Source organism: Streptopelia decaocto, assembly GCF_964273445.1.
Source record: "Streptopelia decaocto genome assembly, chromosome: 21".
Classification (NCBI taxonomy): Eukaryota; Metazoa; Chordata; class Aves; order Columbiformes; family Columbidae; genus Streptopelia; species Streptopelia decaocto.
The window spans coordinates 3,299,643-3,322,956 of NC_138676.1; the positions used below are offsets into that span (position 1 = coordinate 3,299,643).

A 23,314-nucleotide genomic window follows, 5' to 3' on the forward strand; every position below is an offset into this window, starting at 1 on the left:
GGTGGGGACTAAGTAGCCCAGGGACCAGGCAGTGGATTTTTCACACCTAAGTGATTGGTTTTGAATGCAGGTCAATATAAGCGACCTTGATCTTGACTGGGACCAGTGCCAGTGGACTCGGGTGTGAAAATTGCACCGGCAGTCACACTGAGGTTCTGTGGGAAGACGAGCTGTGTGCTGCAGGAACCGCTGCTATCCGAGGGCTCCTATACATTCTATAGAGGCTCTGCTGGTAGAACTCACCCAGCTCAGTGACCTGCAAGCCCAACTTAAAGCCAAAAATCCCCTCTCTACAAAAAAAAAACAAAAAAAAAAACAAAAAAAAAAAAACAAAAACACACACCACCCATACCCCTTTCTAACTACAGGGAGTTACTGTTTCCTGCAGGAAAATAATTTGAAAACACCATTTTGTTTAAATTAGAGGACATTAGAGCAGACAACACTGCCCTTGTCTATGTTTGTGGGAAGCAGGTTGTCTTCCCATGGTGACTTGCACAGTAGTGCACACATCCTCAACTGCCACTAAACATCAGCAAAGGAACATAGAGGATGGAGAAGAGCAGGATGTCTTCTCCTGAAGGAGACCACCGTCACAAGGCACATCCTGAGCACCAGGATTATCAAGGAATGTCTCCAGACCTCCTGCATGCTGTGCTAGCTCAGTAGAAACAGCAGAGCCCCAATCTGTCAGCTCTGTTTAGCTTTGCTGAAAGCACATCTGATGAAGCAAAGCCAGAGGTTACGCTCCCCATTAGAAAGCTGGAAATAAGGTTGCAAGGAAAAAAAAAACACACAAAACACAGAGCGGACACAGTTCTAGGCTGTGCCTGTCATCAAGACGCCTTCTGAGCTGTTCCCACCATCACCTCCCTAATGCAGAGCAGTGTTTTAATACAAAGCGTTTCTCCAGCAGTGAAGCCTCCTCATCTTTACTCTCCTCTTCAGATCAGCACCTCGACCCTGGTGTGTGGTCACCCCAAACCCCAGGGCTGTAAGTTGAGTACCATGTTTCACAGGAGAGAGGAAAGGGACTTCACCTCCGCTGTTGAAGAGACTCTTGGCTCTTCAGAAGGCGCAGTCACTGCACGCATACATCACAGCAAACCCATGGGCTCCCACGTCCTCTCAGCACATTAAGAAACAGCTGACTCGTTAGTTATTAGAGACTCTGGTCCAGATGAACTCCACCCTTCCTGTGCTCTGCCTTCCAGAAAGCTGGGGAGAATTCTCTCACCTACAGCAAAGGCTCTGGTTAGAGAGCCTGAGGGTTTGTCCTTTTTGGTGAGAACAGGAGCAACAACAACCCCTCTCCCGCGGTTGCTTTTCTTCAGCAAGCCTCCAGCAGAAGCATCCCAACAGCTTGTTTCAGCCCCAGCTCCCTGCACCGCTTCTTCCCATCCCACAAGCTCGACACCACTGTTTCCAGGTGCACAAAACAAGCATTTTTCTGCCTAAATGCTACTCCTGGGCAACTGGCTTCTTCCTCGTCCATTCCTTTATCCTCCGAGGCTTTGCTACGTGCACAGAAGACAGGACAGATGTACGCAGGGCTGCAGGCCGGGGTGCCCTGTGGGACAGCAATTGCAGGATGAGGTAAGGCAGAAGGAAGTGGGTGCTCCAAGGCTGAAGGGGAGGACAGCTGTGGCTGTTCCCAGGATCTGGAGCGAGTTAATTAACAAATACCAGAGTTGGACCTGCAGGAAAGCTGGGCACGCACAGCCAAGAAAGCCGAACTGCTCTGGAACGAGCCCGGGCCTTTGTTGCACAATCTCTATGCGAGGCACTCGCTGTACTCCGAGAGCAAGAGGCAAGCTAGGGATAAGCAAATTAGGGATAAGCAAATGCACACCCCCCCCCACTCAGTCTTGCCCAGCCCAAAACACAGCTCTGCACAAGCCTCCAGCTTCCCATCTACCAAAATCACAGCCTCCAAAAGCCGGTGCTGCAGCTTATCCTGGGCAGCTGGCCCTAGGGAATCCTGCAAGATTTCAGCCACCCTCAGGGCTCAGAAAATCAAAGGCACACACCAACCTGTACAGCCAGTTTCTGTAACTCTCAGTGCTTGATAGACTTTGAAACCCCAGATAAGAGTCAGCAACAAGAACCTCAAGTACCATTTCCAAAACAACATTAAATATACAACAAATTGCTAGGTAAATAAAAAATGCAAACCCTTTTGTTTGAAGCTTCACAAGATTCAGCAACACATCCTTCTGCTTCTCTGGACACTTGCAGTTGACAATTCGTTAAAAACACCCTCTGGTTGGTCCCCACCACCCCTTAAGTTCACCCAAGTCCTACCTTATCATACAAGCAAAGACTCAGATCCAGACACGACTTTCTCTGCTGCGCTGAACTGCCACATGGTAGCTCAGGATGATTCGACTGTTACAGTAAAGACCTGGAAATAAGAAGAAAGGTGTAAGTCTCAGAAAAATCTGGGCATAACACACATCTTCCTTGCTGCTCCTGAAATCTTTAATCTTCTAGGTCACTGCAAGCTTCTTACCACAAAAAGAGACATCAAACATACCAGGAGAGCTGCTGCTTCTATCCCTTCCCTGAGAAACTCCACCTCGGCTGAGCTTGATTTATATGAACTCCTTGCCCTCACCCCCTGCAGGGACAGGTTAATTGGAGCCACAAGGTTGATCTCTTTCTTTTCTGCAGGTGGGACAGTTTACTTTGTAAGCTCTCTGCCTCCTTGTTTCCCAAACACTTGTATTATAGATGCCCCAGAGAACTGCTTTTCAGATGCACTTTAAAGCTTCTGTGAGTAACTGATACTGGGAGACTTGGGAAACCCTGTATTTTTCTGTTTTATGTAAAACACACATAGATTGCTGTGCAAGAGACCTTATCTGAGTCACAGTCATGCACCTGCAAGCACACACCTAAAACACCTGTACAACACATGGGCATGAGCTTTCTCATCTTGTGTGTGCCAACACATCCACAAAATGACACATGAATTTCAAACAAAAATCACTGCTGTGCACTTCCAGCCGTAGCAGCGGGACATAAACAAAGCCTGCGTGTATATGCACACACACATATGTACGCGCACACGCACAAAATACACGTGCACACCCCCTTATGTGCAAATTATCTGTCTTCCGCTTCTATTTGGCTTGGCTGCACAGCCTGCTCTCCGTGGGCTCGGCCAGGAGATATCCAGGCTCAGATAAACACCAGACAGCTGCTGGGAGCCAGAGATATTTTGGTGATTAACAGCTGTACAACAGAGACCCCCCCGACCCCCACCATCCCTGCAGAACACGCTGTTTCATTTCAGATTTCTGTTTGTCAGGCAGAGGCTGGAAGAGATCAGAGGAGATTCTCTGCAAAAGGCGCAGGTGGGAAACCGGGCGAGGAGGAACTGTTGCCCAAAATCCCATCCCTTCAGCAGCACTTGCACCCACAACTGCAAAAATGCGACTGTTTGGTTCAAGGTTTCTTGAATCCATGAAGAAACAGTAAAAACCTGACAGTGAAGCCTGTTCTCATGGTATTTATGTTTTAACACAGCTGAATACTTCACGAAAAGGTCTTGCAAGTGTCTCTTTGCAAATGGGCTCTTCCCCTCTAGTATGCACCAAGTGGTGGTCTTGTCCTGGAGAATTTGGAAAAGGAGACAGACCTTTGCAATAAGAATGGGGCCAATACACATGGAAGACAAAAGAAATATTATTACCGCTTCTTATAAAGAGGGAAGGGGACGCGGAATGACTATAGCTGATCCTTTCCAAAGAGCAGAAGGAAATTCCCAGTCTGACTTTCCCAGTTAGAAAGGGGAGCGGGACTGCGAGTGGAAATCCATCCCGAGCAGCAGCAGCCGAGGATGTCTCACAAATGTCTCACAAACGGTGGAGCCAGAGGCGTTTTGATGGAGGAAAGGGGCGAAAAGTGGGAAGTTGCTCACAAGGCGACTATAAAAACAAAGTCTGGGGATTAGTTAATAATGTGTGGTCTGAGAAAACAAACACATCTCCCCATAAAGACCCTAGTTCAAATAAACTGGTGCTCTTGTCATTAAACCCCACCATCTGCGTGTCTGTTTTCCACTGGGTCTAGTGTGAAATTTAAAGGGACCACTGCGTGGAGAAATAGTCCCCCAACGTCATCCTTTGGGGCACTTCAAAATCCAGATGTGGCTCAAAGACACCATGACTTGGACTCATCCCTGCAGCAGCATGTGCATTGAAACTTAATGTATAGAGCTGCAAGTCCTTAAGCTTTCACACAGGAAGCCTAAGTTGAAGGCAATGGCTTCTTGTCTTGAAAATGATGAAGCCTGCAAACCCTAAAAAGGCGGAAAATGCAGGTAAGTGGAAGGATGGCTGTGTTTAAGGTGATTGCATCCCCGTGGAGCTCTCCTCCTCCTCCTGTCCCTCTCTGCTCCCAGCTCCCTCCCTGCAGTGCAATAAGTAAAGCCTATTGGTAAAACCAGGTCTAGTCCTAAAGTCCCCCAAGCTCGGCATGGGAGCGGAGACCTCCCTGGCTCTGCTCAGGTCACACTTTCATGCCTGATTGCAGCTCATCAAGGCCCAAAGTCTAATAATGAAACAACCAAGGCTGAGAGCTCCCTCTGACAGCTTAACTGATGGTTGTAATTAGGGACTGGCCCACACAGCTTTTCATTAGTGTGCCGTGCAGCACAAGACTTATTATGAGTGTTGCAGAGAAACGGTGCTTGATGGCCAGGAAAAAGGCATCGACCTTCAGGAGAAAGGGGAGTAGAAGGGCTGGGTGCAAAGAGGGAGCTCTGTGTGCCCTTACGGATTCGTAAGTGGCCATCAGAGACGTGAGGCAGGCACATCATCACCGTTACGGTGATGCATGAGCTCTTGCGGGGGACATATAGGGAGGGCTACATGTGCTTCATAGGCCAACCTGCGTGTGCTTTTCAGTGTGCATTTTCAGCGCAGAACTTGGAGTTTGCATTCTGGGTACATCCAGGTACATTTTCATTCCATTGCATGTGGCATATTCACAATTTTTTAAACTTCTGTGGCAGCCTGGTTATCCCCCAGGTGTCAGTGACTGCAGGCAGCCCCTGAGTTTCTCCTTCGTTCTCTCCAGACAATCCATGTATCCCTGGATGAGCCTGACCACCTCTTTCCTCAGTCCACGGGTCACTGGTTTTGGCTGCGATTCCCTTACCAGCCTTGTTGGAGTGCTGGCCCAGATCTCCACTTGCACTTGTGGTGACGCTGGGTAGCTCGGGTGTCTAAATCCCTTCCTCTGTTTTGCTCCCTGAAAAATGAAAAATATTTTCTTACATAGCAAAAGACCAACCATACTAAGAAACACGCTCATTTTCTAAGTGACAGGTAGAAGAGAGTCCTCTGGTGTTCCTACTTTCTTCTGCCTTTCCAAGCAGATCCCGCTTTTCTCTTCTACATGGCAAACAAGACTTGGGTGGGTTTTTTTTTCAGTTTGATTTTGCAGCTTTGAGTTTTCTTGTTCCTGGGCAATGTCTGCTCTTCTCATACCTGTTTTATAGAAGAACTTGTGATGGTAAATGGCAAAGTGAAGGAAAAGGAAGTAAACTGGCTATTATGCCAGAATCACTGCTGGCACTCCTCCCATTTCTATTTTCTCTTACATTATAAAGCTGGAATAAATCAGAAGTGAGCAGTACACCTGCAAACTGATGAAAGGGAAGCAGAATCAGCACTCGGGTCTCTCGCACTGGTATAAAAAGGTGCAGTCCCGTGCAGGCAACAGTTATCATGAATTACAAGTGGTGGGGAAGGAGAATAGACTTGGAGTGTTTATTAGCAGTCATAACCTTAATCAAATAACACTCAAGGATATGTAAAGAAATCTGTTCCACTGCAGCCTCCCAAGCCAAATAAAGGAGTAAATGGGACTTCTATCAAAAAATCCTTTTTAAAACTCATGCATGTTGGGTTCTAAAAAAATATAAAATCTCAGTTAACTGGGGAACAGCCAAAGCTCTAGAAGAGCTGCCCCAGATTAAACCTCCTGCTGTAACCAGCTCCAGGGCCCCAGGCTGAACCTGGCAGCTGGGGACACCGTGTCCATGAGTGGAGGGATGAGGATGCTCTGCCCAAAGCATCATCCCTCCAGGCAGCTCCCAGCTCAGAAATCTCCATCTACCCATTTCAATTTGCACAGCAGGAACCTCACTCGCTCCCTCTTCCCCCATCCGTGGGACTGCTTTAGCCAACTTTTACATATTATGTAGAATTTCATGGGGAAAAAAGAAAAAAAGAAAAGAAACAGGCTCTGTGTAATAGAGGTGCATGTAAATAATCACCGGCCTAATCCCCTTTGACAATAAAAGATATGCAACCAGAAAATGTTCACGACTGTAACTCAACCTGAAATTTAAGCACGAGGAAGTAGTGTCAAAAGGGGACTCGGGTTCCCATAAAAGCCTCTCTACTTCCAGACCCTGGGCCCCCTCGCCAAAAAAACAGAGCAAACTTCCAGACATAACATCTGAGAAGCTCAGGCCTCACAAAGGGACTTGCTAACCCCTGCCAGAGAGACAACCACCAGGAAAACACGCAGAGCGAGGGAAGCCTGCGAGCCCAGATGAAGAACCTGCCATGGAGAAGCAGCACGTTGTCCATCAGAAGCACCGTCCCATGAGGGCTGGTGTCAGGAGTCCTTTGAAACCAGACTGGACAAAGCCCTGAAGATTTGTGGCTGGTCTGTTCTCAGCTCTTGTGCAACAACCCTGAAGCTGATGCAGGACAGAAGAATCCAGCTCGGTGTATGACGAGGAGCCCCTGGGCAGAAAGAGGCAAATTAAATTACCTAATTGTGCTTTGAAGTCTTATGCTTGATCACTTCTATCCCACTAAAGATACACAAGGTGTGAGACCCACCAGCATAGCATGGACAGGACTGAATATCTTCCTGAAAGCATCACACACATCGGCAGGTCTGAGGGAGCGGGTCCTCCCCCCCGTGCCAGGATGACTGAGGTTAACGCCGCCTTTGCAGGCAGCGAGGATATTAAAGAAAAGCAGTAAGAGCCATATTTTGGGCTACTTTTAATAATAGAAGACCTGGCTTCTGTTTTTTCACGAAGGAAGAGAACCCCTAAGATGGCACCGTCTTTTCCAGGGGTAGCAGCTCGTCTCCTTTAGCTCAAGACCCCCACCACAGGCAGGGTGAACGACTGGAGCATCAGTTTGTGCTCCCACACCCCTAAAAAGTTCATCTTTTGGGCTGTAACACTTGCACGCTGCACCCTCTGCCTGCACAGAGAGCACCGACACCCTGGTGAAAGAGAAATATTAGAAGCATTGGGAAAATGGGCAGTGAAGATGCTCGACTGCAGGACTTCACGGTTTCCCCTCTTGCCATGAGCAGTGCTGGCTGTATTTTGTTTCTCTTTACCCAGGCACAAGACTCCACTGGTATTAAATTCCCCGCGTGTGTGACAGTATCCCTCCCGATACACTGGGGAGTTTCTCTTTGCTGGTTGGGAATTTTCCGACGACATGGTTTCTCATCGGAAAATGCCGATACGCTGAAATCAAAGCCCTTTGTGGGAACGTACCAGTTTCAGGGAATCTTGCATGGGAAAATTTTCTCCAAAGCCCAGGATGGAGCTTTCCGCCCAAGAGGTGTGAGGAAGGGCATCCAACATCCCCATCACCTGGCAGAGCTGGTGTCCCATTGGGATAGGGACACCAACACCCATCTCTGTATTGTCTTATCCACATCTCCCTACCCCTGGGACCTTGCACCATGAGATTCCTGTCTCTGCAGATTATTTTACCCCCTTATCAATGCTGTAACCCTCAGAGATGCAGACCCTTCAGCCGGGGGGACAGGTATCTCAGCCCACAAGGCTGATGTGCTTCTGGATCTGGATGTGCTGCTTCTTGTCCACCAGCTTTTCCTGAGAAAAAACAGGTAGAGCTTTGGAATCACCCTAAAGCAGGGCTGGAAATGGGCTGAAATCTGGGAAAAACTGCCATCTGAAAGCTGGGCCGTGTCCTGTAGAGAGCTCCAGCTTGTGGGGCGGGGTGGTGCCTCGGTGGGGTTCACCAGTGTTCCCCTGCCCAGGGTGGCTTTGCCGTGTCCTTCACAGGCTCCGCGATGGCTGGGACAACAGCACCATCTTCTGCCTCAGCTTGGCCTGGGGAAAAAATTAAGGGACAGCCCCGAAGCTCCCTCTCGCGGCTCCTGCACCGAGCAGGTCACTCCAGCCAGGAGGAGAAGACACAACCATAGAATCACAGAACCCAGCCTGGAAGGGACCATAAGGATCATCTGGTCCAACTGCTGCTGCAGTGCTGGGGCCCCTAAGCACTAAATTTACAGGCAGTATAGCTTAAACTGTCAACTTCTTTGGCAATTCAAGGTTATTTCAGGAGGATGCTCGCTGCAAACGTGCTGTCGCAACACTGACGGCGTCTGCAAGGCTTTCAACACCTGCGGTTTCAAAGCTGGCACTTTTAACTGATTCGGGGCAGAGCTGGGGGGGATTTGCTCAGATGAAATTGTCCCTGTTCTTTCCCAAGTGATTCCTTTCCCCTGCTGCAACCACTTTCTAATTTCGCACCGTGATGAAATTGGGTCCCTCTGAAGTTTTCCCCTGGAATGATCCAGAGGGCTGAGAGATTGCAAAACCTCTTAGCGCCGTCTTATCTGCCAGTGCTTGTGCCGTACTCCAGGCTAAATACAGCTGCTGCCAAGCAGAAAAGATCAACTTTTTCTTAAGGACACCACAATCTACAGACCAAGCTTTTAAAAGGGTATTAGTAGCTTTAGATGTAGCTTTAGGTCCCTCTTTGCCACCTGAGAAAAGTAATGACAGTTGTACCATTCCCTCATGCTAATCTCACACCTGGATGGTTCGGGTACCTGATCTGCGTTCCTCTCTCTAGCCCACACAATTTCCCTCTCAAGCCATAGAGAAAAACAGTTCTCAGTCCCGTTCCCCTTCTGCCCTCCACACAACCTCACTTTTTCATTCCTAACCATCGCGCTGCACAACCATCCTCAGCGCTTCTGCATCCTCTGATTCCCACAAGCATGGGGATGCTCCTCCGACTCGACAGAGATGCTTGGCCGGGGCGGCCAGCCAGGATCTTACCACGCTCGACTAGCGCGAGCTTAGCATTGCCAGTTAAGCCTGCCTTCCCCTGTCCCTCGCCGCGCACGCTCAACTTTCCAGGGAATATCGCGCCTGACGGCGTGCCAGCCTTGTTGTTCACTATCGATGAGATAATGTCTCTTAAATCTGGATCGCTGACACGAGTGCGTCCAAACCTCCTTTTCCCTGCGCCTTCGTTCCAATTTCAGGACAGAAATGACCGGGAGAAATATGAGAGGTTAGTGACATTCTTGGCTTGGAAACTGTCAGCCTGTCGTGGAAAGGAATGTGATCAAAAGAGACATTGCTGGTGTTTACTTTCAAGCCCTTGATGTGTGGTGCACTTTAATACACGCTGTCCTAATGCAGCTTTCGGGCTTCAGGTGAACCTTGCTGAACGGGGTGGAACAGGTTATTTTTGTTGGTGGATCACATTGGGTCAAGAACAGCCCATAAAAAGGATTGCAGTGCATCCTGCCTATTTATACCCTGGATGCTGTTTTCCTCAAGAGAGGAGAGCCAAGGGAAGGAGCCCTGCATCCCGCTTTGCCATGCAGGTGGTGGCAGGAATGTCGCCAAATGCCATTTTGAGCACCTGCCTTGAGGGATGCAGGGATTTTCAGACGGTCCATAGACCATGCAAGGATGTGTTTGTGCTGGAAATGACAGCCACTAGCTAGTTTATTAGAATTTGCTTGCACGGACAAAAGCAAAAGCTTAATAGAGCTTGATGGAGCCCAGAGCAGACTCGTTCAATAAAAGCACACTGCTTTTTGAGATCGTGATGAAGCACAGTGCTGGGAAGGCTCTTTACCAGTCGGTCGCACTGGGAAAGCTCCAGTCGCTTTGTCTTCATCACTTTGTCACAAAAGGAGCAACAAGAAGCAATCAGAGTCATTCAATTGTGCCAGCAGCCCTTTTCCTAGAGGAGCAGCTTCCTCTCCCAAGGGGCGCGGGAGGTAACCCGGGTGAGAAATAAAGCGCTATGTTGGGGTGCTGGTGTGTGCAGCACGTGTGTGATGGAGGCGAGGGAGGAATTAAAGGATTTTTATTAGCTTAATGAGACAAAAATGTTGACGAGATCTGTACTGGTGCAGGAGCAAGTAGGAGAGGTGTCTGTTGCTGACATGCTTTTTCATCTCCTGTCGTACAAATGAATTCCTCCCGTGGCCCCGACTGTACAGGCAGCAGATAGTATCAGAGCGTTTATCAAGGAGATTACGGAGTGTTAATGCTTTAAAAGGCCTCGGTTCCCGCTGCAAACACGAGCAAACTCGAGAATATGTTGCAGATGAACCCTCCAGCAGCTTTTTCGCAATAAACAAGTCACAAGCGCTCTCGGATGGAGGGAAAGGATGAGCCGCCAACCTGATTTTAAGTAACACGAGCTCAGCTCACATGGCTCTTGGTCACCGTCCTAGATTGCGATAGCTCCCGAGGCACCCAGAAATGGCATCATTTCTGCGAGGGACACGGCTCATAGCTGCCCTTACAGTGCTGGGCACATCGCTGCCTCGCAGCCATCAAATGGAGCTATTAAATATCAAGTACTTCCCATGAAGTTGACATTTCTAATCCCCGCGCTGCCTTCCCTTTTCACACACCGGTGGCTGGGGCTTTTTCGCCCCCTCCTGAACCATTTCTCCAGCCCTTATTGCTCCCACCCACTCACAGCTGAGAATTAAAAGACATAATAAAAAGCCCTTGAACCGGAGGGGGAGGGAAAAAAATAGAAAGCAGGTTGCTTGTTTGAGCCCAGGATTCATCTGCTTCTCCCCGCGGAGATAAAGAGGCCATTTCACCCCAGCAACCAGCAGGTTGAAGCTGGATATGTGCTCAGCAGCGCGGCCGAGGCTGGGAGCTGCCAGCCTGGGGTCTGACGCCGGCGACATTTCTCCCTCAGATTAGACGGCACGGCGCAAAAAAAGAAGGCATTAAGAGTTGCTGGGGGATACTGTCCCTTCATAAGGCCGCACGCTTGGGAGCGAGCTGCTTGTAGCTATGAGACGGGTCCCGGCGTGGCTTCGGCCCTTTGCTGCAGATTAAGGTCAATCAGAGCCTCCCCAGCCCGCCGTGCCCACCGCCGGGGCCCAGCGGAGAGCAGACCGGCCGGAGCTGGGAGCCCAGTGCCTCTAATATCCCCACCCGGGAGCGCGCTGTGCCCCCGCTTTTGTTCTGCGCTTCTGCCCGGTGATTTTCATTACAAATATCCTCTTATCATGCGCGCTCGGGGGGGGAGAAGCAGTGGGACTGGGCCCACACAAAGAGAAAGAAAAGGCTGCTTGCTAGAAAACCAGTAATTACCAGGCTTGGGCTTTCCTCGGCGAGGATTCATATGGATTCGACATGGCAGAGTTTCACACGTCCGGCCCCTCTGGGGGTGAGCTCCTGTTTCCATTTCATTATGGGCAAGCTGGGCTGCCAGGGGGAACTTTTGCCCCCAAACAAGTTTGCAAAAGGGGACAGTTGCACTTCTTTTATTATTTGCTTCGAAAGCAATTTCGCCGCTGCCCCCCAGAAGCCTCCGTGTTCGCTCGGTCGCGCGATGGGAAAGCGCAAATGCCGTGAGTTATGGCCAGTAAGTATGGGAAATCTTCCTCTATATGGTTACCACCTATTTTAGCGAAATCTGAAGGCATCGAACCAAACATCTCCTAACCCCACGCATGACTTGTGGATGTTGGGGTCTCCTGGTGCTTATAAAGCTAAGGAAATTATCTGTTTGTCCTTTCACAAGGGAGGTAAAACATAACCTATGTCTAAACAGATGCAAGTAAAGCCTTGTGGGTTAAAACCTCGGCCTTCTGTGCTCATTTTCCATCAGTATCGCATGATTTTCTTTAGTTCAAGCTGGATGGGTTAGCACAAGATGCAGTGTCAGGATGTTTGCACAGCTCTAGGTCAGGATATCTACCTGATTTTACACCTGGGTGAAACGATGGCTCAGAACAATCTGGCCACGTCCAAGTAAGCCAAATTGCATCCTCCCTGCTGAAAAAGCATGTCAGCAACAGACACCTCTCCTACTTGATAATGCATGCTTGTATTTTGTACACAAACCTGAAAGGGTGTCTGTTTTGGGGTAATTTTACACCATTTCTCTAGGGAATGTTTCTTGGGGCCAGTTTTTCACCTTCCTTGGTGCTTTGCCAGAAACTCCGGGACGTTTGTAGGACACCTCGCAGTGGCAGGACTGATGACGAGAGCCAGAAAACTCTGCAGGAAAGATGTTTCTGCCATTAACGTGTGCGCTTTTAGGCAAGCGACCCTGATTCTTTGCGTTTTTATGATGTGTACAAGACAAGGACCAGCACGTCGACCCGCTGTGCAATCTCAGAGGTGAGGTACAATCATCTGCTGGCAAACACTAAGAAATCCCTTGTTGTGGACAGAGTCCTGTAGAACTACAAGTCACTCCTGTCTCCGAAAGCTCACAAACTCAACATCTACTTGTGTGCTTCTGGGTGCCTGGATCCATTATTCTTGGGCCAAATGCGAAGTGCAGACTTGGACTGGAGCTTAGGTTTCAGGTAACCCCGATCTGCTACTAAAACCAGCCCCAGGTTTTTGTGCTCCTCATAAAAACAGGAGCATTGGCAAAACTCAGACCCGACCCCCGCGTTTGGTTTCCAAACAGGCTGAATTTTGCTTCAGTTGTGGCTCTTAATTCCCACCGTCTTTTCTTTGTCTCCTTATTTACTTGTTCATTTCCATGGGGCTTAATTTCCTGCACCCCGAGCCCCGCTGAGCCCCGGCTCTGCCGACATGGGATTGCGGCTGCAGCCCTTCGCTCTCGAGGGAAAGGTCAGGAGTGGAGGTTTAGTGCAGCGAGAAGAAAGGCAGCAGCAGCAGACAGACAGAGAGCGCTCATAAAGATCTGGCTGTGAGCCTCTCTGAGAAAATGTCAGGTTGGGGAGGCTATAATAGCTTTAATCTGCAGTACAAGGGGATTAAAAGACTCGTTTCTCACAGGACAAAAAAGAAAGGAGCGGAGCGGAAGGAGCGGAACAAGGGGAGAATGAAGGCTGCGAGGGGAGGAAGGGAGAAAGTTAAAGAGCTCAACTATAAAGAGCATCGGGATTTAAAGAGCTCCGTCTTCCAGCGTAATAAATGTGAAGTGGCCTGCAAGGAAAAGGGGCTTTAGCCAGTGGCTTTGCTTTTGCTTTTTCACACTAAGCACACCCACTTCAGCCTTCTTCAATCAGGGCAACTTGGTATGTTTGGCTTTGTTGATTTTCAAGGGCAAAGGAGTAGGAGGGGGAAACAGAAGGTTAATGAGGCTCTGCCAGATGTGGTACTCCAGAGAAGCGGTGGGCATTATATTTTCTAAACAGTGGTTTACAGCCCTTTGATCCTCACCCCTGCTGTCCCTCCTCCAGCACGTCCCTCACCCCTCTCCTTGTCCTGAAGGGCGCTGGAGGAGCGGAGGGGCCTGGGAACAGGAAGGATGTGCGCCGAATTGCGGGACGCTCTCCTCAAGTACCGCTTGGGCAACCTTTTCAGGCGCTCAGCGAGGCCAGGAGATGAAGAGAGCGTAATTGAAAGGGGAAGGAAAGAAGGCGACTTTAAATACCTTTCAAAAGGAAAAAGAAAAACCAACAACCCAATGCATCAATTGAGATGTAAAGGCCAACGAGCCACCAAAACACGGACAAGCAAAAGGGAAAGCGGGTACTCAAAGCCAGCTTTTAGCATTGCTCAGGTACTGCAGGAAAGAGGGTTTAACCCTCTGAGAAAAGAAAACCAGGTGTCTAGCAGGCCACTGTGTTCAAGAGGATTGCCACAGTTGTTCTGATCTCGTTTGGCATCCACCTTCCCAGCTCCGCAGGGCAGGAGATGCTCCGGGACACCAGCAGGCAGCCCAATGTCTAAGGCAGGATCTCTTGACTATTTAGCAGCTCGGCACGGCGCTGGGGCTGGTTAGTGCTCTGGGCGCCAGTTGTACTCAGAGGGAAAAAAAAATTACAAAAAAAAAGACTTTGTAACATAATAAGCAAGTTCCAGACAGGAATTAGAGTATAGCGTATCCAGTGGAGACAGGGGGCTGGAGTGGCATTAAGGTAGGAAGAATATAATTACCTGAGCTGGACTGCAGCCAGGATAATGGTATTAATTTATTTCAAGCAAGCCAGAAGTGCCAAAACCTGGATTTTACATTTAAATCCAGAAGATGGCAAATCGCAGCATCCCCATTCCATTCTTGCAGCGCTCGGCTGGAAGGAAAGGTCTCCCGATGGGTTTACACCCCTAATACCTACTGTGGTTGTGACGGGAGAGCCCGATGCCATCCCAGCGCAAAGTTCCGCAGCTACCGATGCTCTGCTACGAGCAACATATCGCCAAGGCAATGACTGAGCCGTGTGGCACAGATAAAACCTCAACCCGCAGGCAATAAAGCCACACTCGGTCACAAACACAGTCACTAGTTCGATCTGGTATTAATTATCCCCTGTTCTGCAGAGATAAATGCTTAATCCTCCGGCTGTTGACACTGGAAAGGGACCAATCTACCCCAGGGTGGATATTAGACGGGGGAACTTGGCTTGGGCTGCGAGCCCCACATCATGTGCTGTACAAATGTTCACTGGCTTGGAGGTAATGGATTTCATAGGGTGGACGGGATCTTTCCGTGGCAGAACTAATCCAGAATAATACATGACCCAAGCAGTCATTGTATCAGGTTTTTCTTCCTCGCTCTATTTTTTTTTTTTTTACTTCGATGTAATATTTCATATTTCACGTGGAATTTTGCATTTTCAGACATTCTATTTCCTTACAGCTTACCAGCTTTCCTCCTCCAGGCCTGATACTGAGGTGAACTTCCTAAGCAGCAGTGCCCAAGGGACATGGAGATGGGTCTGCACAACCCCTGCATCTCCGGGTGTCTTTTCTCTTGCTCCTCTGGTTTCACACCCACTGGAAAGCCTAAATCAAGAAGTTTGCTTGTCAGGAAGAAAGAAGCAATGCTGATGCTACTGGAGATGGGAAAACTGCCTATTTCCAACCAAGGAAGTTGCACTGGTGCCACTGTGTGCCAGGAGGACAAACCACTGTCCCAGCCCCGTTGTCACCAGCCCCCAGGGGTGTTGGGACACTTGGGGAGACGCTGTTGTACACGCAGTTTCTTGGTAAAGGCGAATTTTAAAAGCAAACGCAGAAACAAGTTTAAAACAGAGTATTATTGCACACAGAGCCCGAACATAAGTCACAGGTACTTGGGAGCAGCGGTTTGCTCCCCATTTACCAACAGAACAGGTTCTCAGGACAGCGCTTTTCTACACAGACTTGAACGGCTGCACCCACCAAAAGCTGATACAAAGGTTTGAATACAGGAAATAAAAGAGAGGTCAGCACATGGTGGCACTCCTTTTTCCCCAAAACACATTCAAAAAAGAAACTCTAGCTCAACACAACAACTACCATTTAGCTTATGGTGGCTCCATGAAGCTCTGGAGCTTTTTCTGAAGATGTAATCTGGCCGCTCTCACCACCTTTTCTTTAGTAAGAGGTGGCTGAAGCCTTCCCCACAGATTCCTGCAGAAAAAGGGAGCTTTTGCTGGGAGTATCCCATACACAGAACGAGTTTAAAGGTTTTTTTGTTAGCTTTAGTTGTTTTACCAAAGCAGAACTTCTATGCTAGTCCAATGGAAATAGACTTTCAGTCCACCTGAATGCACAAATTGGCCTTTGCCACCGTCATGCTCAATTTAATCTGAAAATTAATAGTGAGGCAAAGAACCGGCATTCGAAAAAAAATGGATTTTTTATTGGATTTTGCATTCCTTAAGAAGAAGATAGAGAGAGGGGCTACTCGTTCCTATGCTGCTCCTGGGCAGCTTCACCTCAGCTTTGAGAATAGACTAAGACCTCTGAAGGAGAGAAGAGGAGTTTGAAGCTCAGCCAGCAAGAACACGAGACAGGGCTCAGCAACCCTGGTTTGTTTTCCTCGCTCTAAGGAAGTGGGTTCTGGAGATGAAAACAACGATTCTTGCAATCCAGACTCATGGGGTCTACTCCCGACTCTGCTGCTGATTCAAGAGTGCATCAAATAAACCTACTTCAGATCGTCCCTGGCTGATGGCTCCTCCTTCTACTCCTCAAGAGAGGTGATGTTGTAAATGGAAGTCATAGGAAACAGAAGGGAAATGGAGCCTGGCAGTGAAGGAGAGGGTGAAATGGTTGCTCCAAGCAGATATTGTGCTTAAGGATATACAGGAGTCCTGCTGCTTGGCCATTCGGGATTATCCCACATGGAGTGTTCTCCAACACTCGGCCTAATCTAAAAATACACTTGTTGGCAGCAAGTTAATCCCTCCCTGTATTTTCACACAACACACACACACACAACACGAACACGAAGTGGACATTGTCCTGTGCCCGTTATTGAGCAGCTGGCTCTGGTAGGAGCGGAATTTGCTTCCAGTAGTACGCACATCAGAGTTACATCACCTTCTTCTCTCCAAACACATCACAGAGTATCCAGCTCCAAGAAACAGCTTTCTCAGATGAGCTGGGAACGCGGCTGTCAGAGGGACATGTCATTCTGTGCTTTTGGGACTAAAATGTGACTCAGCAGGCAGAATACAAGGTAATCCTAAAGTCCAGCTAAGCCACCATTCCTCTTTAGCCTGGTGACAGTTGTCTTTGCTGGGATCACAGTCTAACCTACTTGCATCGAACTGCTCAGGCAGCAAAAGACACCAGAACAAGAGCACGTCAGAGCAGCGGCAGCGGGAGGCAGCTTATCTTTGTCCCTAAGGCAGGACAGCAGCTTTGATTTCTCAGTTATCTGGGGAGTGGGGATGTGTCCCTGATGATGACTTCACAGCTGTCACCACATCTCCGTGCTCCATTCTCTCCCCATTTTCCTTCTGGTAAAATGGATGGTACTTAGAGATCAGGGAAAGCATTTGGTCCCTTCACCTGTCCTGGAGAAACATGTATCGACCAGATACCATCACATCAAGCCTCTGCATGCCAGTGCCAGCTGGAGCCTGAGGTCACAAAAACCTTTAGATGTTAGAGATGTTCAGAAATGTGGGGCAAGACAACAGGGTTTGTGGCCATCCCGCATTTCCTTCTCAGACCGTCCAGCTCAGCAGGGGTCAGGCATCTTTATTCCAGGCTCTCCATCGGGTCAGCAATGGAAGAGACGCTACACGACAGAAAAGCATCTTCAGCCCCTGGCGCTGGGTTCAATCCATCACCCAGCTGAAAAAGAGAAGCCTGGAGGCAGCCTCGTTCAGCACTGGCTGGAAAAACTCTTTACAAGAAGCTCCCAGACATGTTCAGTAAACACTGAAAATCAAATCATCCCATGCCTGTGGCTGCTTCTCCACTGCCGGCTACGCCAGCCTTGGTTAATGTGCTGAAACGCCTGTTCTGTCCAGGCCACGAGAGGCAGATGGCACCACAGCTGCGGTCTCGAGCTCAGGGCTGGAGCCCTTCAGCACCAAGAACTCCAGCAGAATGTCCAAGAGGCAGAAAACCAGGTGCCTGAAACGGAGAGGAGACAAAGCTTCAGGTCAGGGCACAGCGGAGCTGGGAGATCAGCTCCAGACACACAGAAGCCAAAGCTTGTGCAAGGAAGAAGTGTTTTGACTGCCATCAGGGAAAGACAAGAGATCTTGCACCCTAGAAGGGATGATTTAGGGGTTTTTTTCCACCCCCTAAAAGCCAGCGGGTGTTTGAAGCTGCTGAGTGGCACAGAAAGCACAAACGCATCTCCTAGAGTGAGGTGGCACATGCATTTCTCTGCAGTTAATCACAAAAACATTGCTTTCCAAATGCACAGTGACGGGTATATGAAAAACACTGTCTACACAGCGATGTAGCTCCCTACATTGTTCTAAAAACAGCAAACTAAACCACAATTTGGTTTTAATTCATCTGACATTTACAAACTAAGCAGGCCCAACAACATAATTAACAAGACTGGCTCAATCATCTCCAGCCAGACCAAGGTCCTAGACATGCACCTTCCTAATAAACAAGCCAGATGCCTTTTGATAGTGTAAAACTAGGAAAATTAGCCATATATGTTCTGTGCCAACAAGGCGGCAGCGTGAATCTCCTGGCAAAGCCCTGAGAGTAGCTACAGGCCCCATGGCAATGGTTATCAAGGTAAAGAGACGATAATCCAGGTACCTGTTTATCGCTGGATGGCCCAGGGACTCCAGCACCAGGTTCCAGCTCATCTGACATTGGCTGGTTCCCAGGATTTCTTGGATCACATCTGTCAACAGCAGAGACAAAGCGTTAGGAACTGCAGTAAAACAGTCAGTCTTCTGCTGGTGGGTACCAAATCAAAGTTTGTGATGGTGCTCTGAGCCTGAGGCATGTCATACCCAAAATTACCACGACAGAGAACAGCCAGGGACTGGACCAAACATCAGAAAAGCGTTCCAGCTCGGGAGGGCATATACTGGTAGCACTTTTTTATCCCCAGAGGCCAGTAAGGGCCCCTTACACTGCAGCGAGGAGTTAAAAGTTCAGACTGGACTCACAAGGATTAGGCAGCAGCTGCTTTAATGCCAAAGGTCCCCACATCAGACTTCAAGAGAAGGAAATCCAGTGCAGCTGGGCTCAGGAGTCCAGGCCAGGGGAAAAGCCATTCTTTAGGCTTCACCTTATGACTCTTCTCAGCAACGGTACCTTTTGGCAGCAGGTGGGAGCACAGAGTGGCACTGGCACTAAGCACAAATATGTGGCCAGTCTGCATCTGGGAATCACCAAGACATGTGTCCTTTCTCTCTGAGCTGTGCTACTCATGCAAACTCATCTAGAAGAGGGAAACTGTGGGGCTTGCTTACAGGAAACCATTGAAACCTCAAAGTTCATGAATGTTTCCCACTGCCGTGGCACGAACAGGCTGCACCCCTGTTTGCAACCGCGTTTTGAGAGATGCCAATGCACTGCAAAGTTCCTCAATCTCCCCACGTTCACGGGGCACACTTACTAGGCAAGATCCCCATCAGGCTCTGCAGGGCCTGTTCTGCTGTTGCTTTCTTCTGTTCCTCTGTCCTGGCTGGTTTAGGCGCTGCTGGTAAAACTCCTCCTGGCCAGATGGATTCCTGCAGCAACTGGAGGTACTGGACCCAGCGCTGGGTGCAGGTCAGGTTAACCACCTGGACTTCCAGCCATCTGGGAGAGAGAGAAAGGTCAGGAGAAGTCAGGCTGGGTACCAACTCAGGAGCTTTCTGCCAATAAGAGGCCCTGGAGGGGAAGATCAGCTTGCTGGGTAAATCAATACACAGTTTCCAAGTCCATAGCTTAAATATTTTCAATTAGCTGACTTTCCCCACGCAGCAGAAATAGGTATATGTTCACTATCTTATAGACAGAAACATATGTGTAAAGCCACAGGGGAAAAGCAAAAGTCATGAGAAGTCCCATCGCCCTGCTGCGCGCAGGAAACCAAAGGAGTTCAGGACCCTAAAAGGAGTGCAGCTAAGGGATAACACCAGCCTCAACTTCCTAAGTTATGTCCATGCACAAGCTGAAATAGAGCTGGAAGAATTACCAAAACTGATGTTTTAAAACAACCCCCGTGACTGACTGGAAGGACAAGAGCATGTCCTGGCAATCCCTGCTCCTCTCATCAGTCCCTCTGCTGTCAAGAGAGGCAAAGGTATCTTGCCTGGAGACCAAAAAACACACTTCAAGGATGGAAAGGCATGAAAATCCTGCTTCTATGCGCTCCTATCACTCCCCCTGCTTCCCAGCCCCGCTCCGTCCACCGGTGACGGGCAATGATATCATTGTCACTCCCATCCAAAGCCCCGTGCTGCACATCTATTAAAAGGAAAGTCAGATACCTGCCAACAAAACTGCTGGTCAGCCCTCCCGCTGGGTCATGACTGTGCCCTTTATACGGTAACAACCTGCAAATCCCGAGGCCGCAGGAATGCTGCTCCTGCACGGGGGAGATGTGTCCGCACCACCCCAGCGCTGGCCAGGGAAAGTTTCTACATCAATCATGCAGACCTGCTTTCCCAGACGTGAAATCACTTGCCCGTGTAACAGCAAAGCCGCGGCTGTCAGTCAAAACTCGTCTAAAATCTCTCCCTTCCTCAGAATAAGGAGAAGCCAGCGGATGAATTCCTGATGCCACGGAGGCCAACAGGAGGGTCCCCATCGATGTGGGAAGTGCGGGACTCGGCGCAGCAGGACAGCGATGGCCTGATGCCGCCGTCCTCATCAGCGGGAGGCTCCGGAGGAGCTCGGGGCAGGGAGAAAGCTTGTGATTTTGCCAGTACTTCAAGAGTCCCCGAGGAGAAGAGACCGCAAGCAGGGCCATGAGACCCGTTCCTCTTGGCAGCCAGTGCTCGTGCTTGCAATTCCGTCACCACTACGCCCCGACAGCTCACAGTACATCCAAGAGCACGGGCCCTGCCAAGGCAAACTTTATTTAACCTGCGCTCTGCCAGACTGTCTGCATTCTTCTCAGGCGAGGCATTCGCGCCAAGGGCGTCTTTCCCTGCACAACCAGGACAAGGCAAGCAGAGAGTCAGGAACAGCAACACCTAAAGGCAACCAAGGGCAGAGGAATGGCAGGAAACCATCATCAGGGCCAGGACTGCATGATGCTCCCTTCTTCAGCACAAAACAAGGTGCCTTGAAGGTTGCGCACCTAGGAAATGCCAACTGCAAAAGCAAAGGCCATTAAAAAACTGGAAATGAGCAGTGGTGCAGTGGTACGGCCTGCAATATCGCAGAGAAAGGTCTTACTGGAGCAGGGGGAACGCTCCCAGTGATCCCAGTAACAGCACTGGAAGTGGGCAGACACGGCCTTCACACTCAGCCTCACCAGGGACTTGGAGTACTGATGTTGCTACAAGACAGTTCCAGATATCTAAAGCGTAGTTTCTACCTAACTTAGAGGACAAAATGTCACAGCACAGCCTTGCCTGGGAAAAGGCTGTGTTTGAAATCCATTTGCTTAAAAGGGTTTTTATCTTCAGCCATCAGCAGAGATTAACACCCTGGATCATGTTGAACCCTCCAGCCATCCCCAACCAAATTAAAGCGTTAAGCTGTGGCTGCTCTAGGGGCAGGAGCTTTCATTAACATGGTTTTTCATTAACATGTTTTCTTATTACAACCTGCTTTCCTAGCAGTGAAAACATTTGATGAACAACAGAAGTTCAGAGGCTTGGGGACAGAGCTGCCAGCAGCACAGCCCTGCACCCAGGGAGATCACACTGAACGTCAACTTGAAATTCATCTCAGCAATAGTCGCTTACCATCCTTTTAAAGGTTGTAGAAAGCAAAGAACAAGCTTTCTTTTTCTTATGAATGTTCCTAAAACAACAACAACAACAATCAAGCAAATAGTGGGTAGAGTGAAAGCTCAACTGGGAGAACACAGCACATGTTTCCTGACAGCTCAAGAGCAGCCCGAGAACTGACGAATGCTGGAAGGCCCAGTACAAACAACCTCTCATTTCTAGCTCATTTATTTCCAGAAAGCCACCAGAACTAGGTAATGAGGCCCAGAAGCAACACCTATAAATCTGATTGCATGTGCACGCACTGCGATTATGCAAGTGCTTACCGGTCTTGATTCCCACAGTTGCAAAACACAGTTGAGGGATTTTTCTTTTTACTTAATCTGGCTGCTCACCGCGTTCTGCTTGGGGAAGCAAAGGGCAGGATCTGAGAAGGGTTTTGCCCCACCTGCGCTGGTGTTTCCTACAGCTCCATGAGAAAAGCCAACGTGCTTCATCGCACGGTGCTCAGACAGGAGGAAAGGGGGAAAACGCACCCAAAGCCACAGAGCATAAAAAAAAAAGAAGAAACTAAACAAGAAAGAACCCAAAGCTGGGTGCAAATGGAAGGAAGACTAATGCCACGGTGCTCTGGGTTCCATTTTGCTGGTCTATCAGCGTGTGGAGCCATCACAAAAGCACTGGGGAGAGAGGAACTGTCAAGACCGGTCCATCTGCCCCAGCATCCTCCCTGGGTGAGCAGCTGATGCTCTCAGACGCTTCAAAAGAGAATCTCAAAACAGAATAACCTGCCATGAAGACTAAGAGCTCACACTTCTCACACAGGAACTCCAGATATGTGCTGGTCCAAACCTGACCTTTGCCAGCAGATCACAGATGATTTTTTGTACTATTAAAGGACGAAGCATTTGAGATCCATGCACCACATCAAAAGCACACACACGCCTTCTTCCAGGTAGAAATAAATCCAGCAAGAAACACAAATAGACCTATATTTTTTTTTAATGGCTGATGAGTTACTATTTCCATTCTGCTATTTCATGAAGAAATAGCCTTAATAAGAAAGAAAAACAAACCCATCACTGAACCATCTCCTTACACTTTCAGCTGAGACCAGAAATAGAGAGCAAGTGACCTCCTGGGCTCAGACGTTCAAATGCTTCGATAATGCCCAATGCAAAGAGACAGACCGCAAGGGCCTGGACGTTAGTCTGGAGGTGCATAACTTGCCCATGCTGTAAGGGTCCTCTGTTCGAAATAGCTGCTGATGGAGGAATGAAATGGCTGCTAAAAAAGAGCCCATTTAATGCCATGGCTTAAGCTGGAACTCCAAGGTCAGCTGAAGGGGCCCATTAAGATGGGAACGGCAGAAATGCCCTAGAAATGAGAAACAAGGCCTGGGGGGTACATACCTTGGCTCTGCTCCTGCACCTAGAAGCAAGAAGGGCTGCTAAGACAGAGCAGCCTATGGTAAAGACAGGTTGAGAGTCAGAAACAGGCAAAACATGGTGTTTGGACTTGGTTTTACCTGTGTATGGACTCGTTTTTACTTGGTCCTGCGAGCTTGATGTGATCACTTCAGCAGACTACCCAGAGAGTTCATTTGTAGACAGAAACAGCTCAGCGAGAAAAGGCTGGATAGGTTGGATTTGCTTAGTCTGGAAAATAAAGATGGCCCAGGAATGGACAAAAAGGTGTGGAACTACCCTTAAATTTACAAAAAGCTCCTAGAAGCTGGTAAATCTCTGCTTTTCTCATCCATCAAGGTTAGAAGAACTGCTGAGTTCACCTGAGCTGAGGAATGGTTGAGATTAATATGCTGACTGCCATTAGAATCTGAGGCCACAGCAATGGTGATTCCCTCAAAACGGGGGATTTTAAAGATTGAGACAAACACAAACTGGAGGCCATGTTAGGAAGAAGAGACAAGAAAGTCTCTCCTGGTCTGCTTTAGCTTTATAAATACAAATAGCTCCATAAATATACATGAACT

The 23,314-nt window shown here is 48.9% G+C and overlaps 1 protein-coding gene across 8 annotated transcripts in view; it reads right to left on the reverse strand.

Moving 5' to 3' along the window:
• Positions 1 to 23,314, reverse strand: part of SNX19 (sorting nexin 19) — a 109,068-nt gene that overhangs the window by 71,851 nt on the left and 13,903 nt on the right. For 4 of the 8 annotated variants that reach the window (XM_082070193.1, XM_082070194.1, XM_082070192.1 and 1 more), the window contains exons 9-12: positions 19,050 to 19,234; positions 18,239 to 18,326; positions 5,167 to 5,259; positions 2,305 to 2,404 (exon numbers count right to left, since the gene is read on the reverse strand). In XM_082070193.1, the coding sequence (XP_081926319.1) occupies positions 2,392 to 2,404; positions 5,167 to 5,259; positions 18,239 to 18,326; positions 19,050 to 19,234 (379 nt within the window). In that variant the 3' untranslated portion in view covers positions 2,305 to 2,391. Of the gene's footprint in view, positions 1 to 2,304; positions 2,405 to 4,906; positions 5,260 to 5,334; positions 5,499 to 15,251; positions 17,588 to 18,238; positions 18,327 to 19,049; positions 19,235 to 22,849; positions 22,980 to 23,314 lie in introns of those variants that run through there. The other 4 variants (XM_082070196.1, XM_082070190.1, XM_082070199.1 and 1 more) reach the window with 4 other exon arrangements.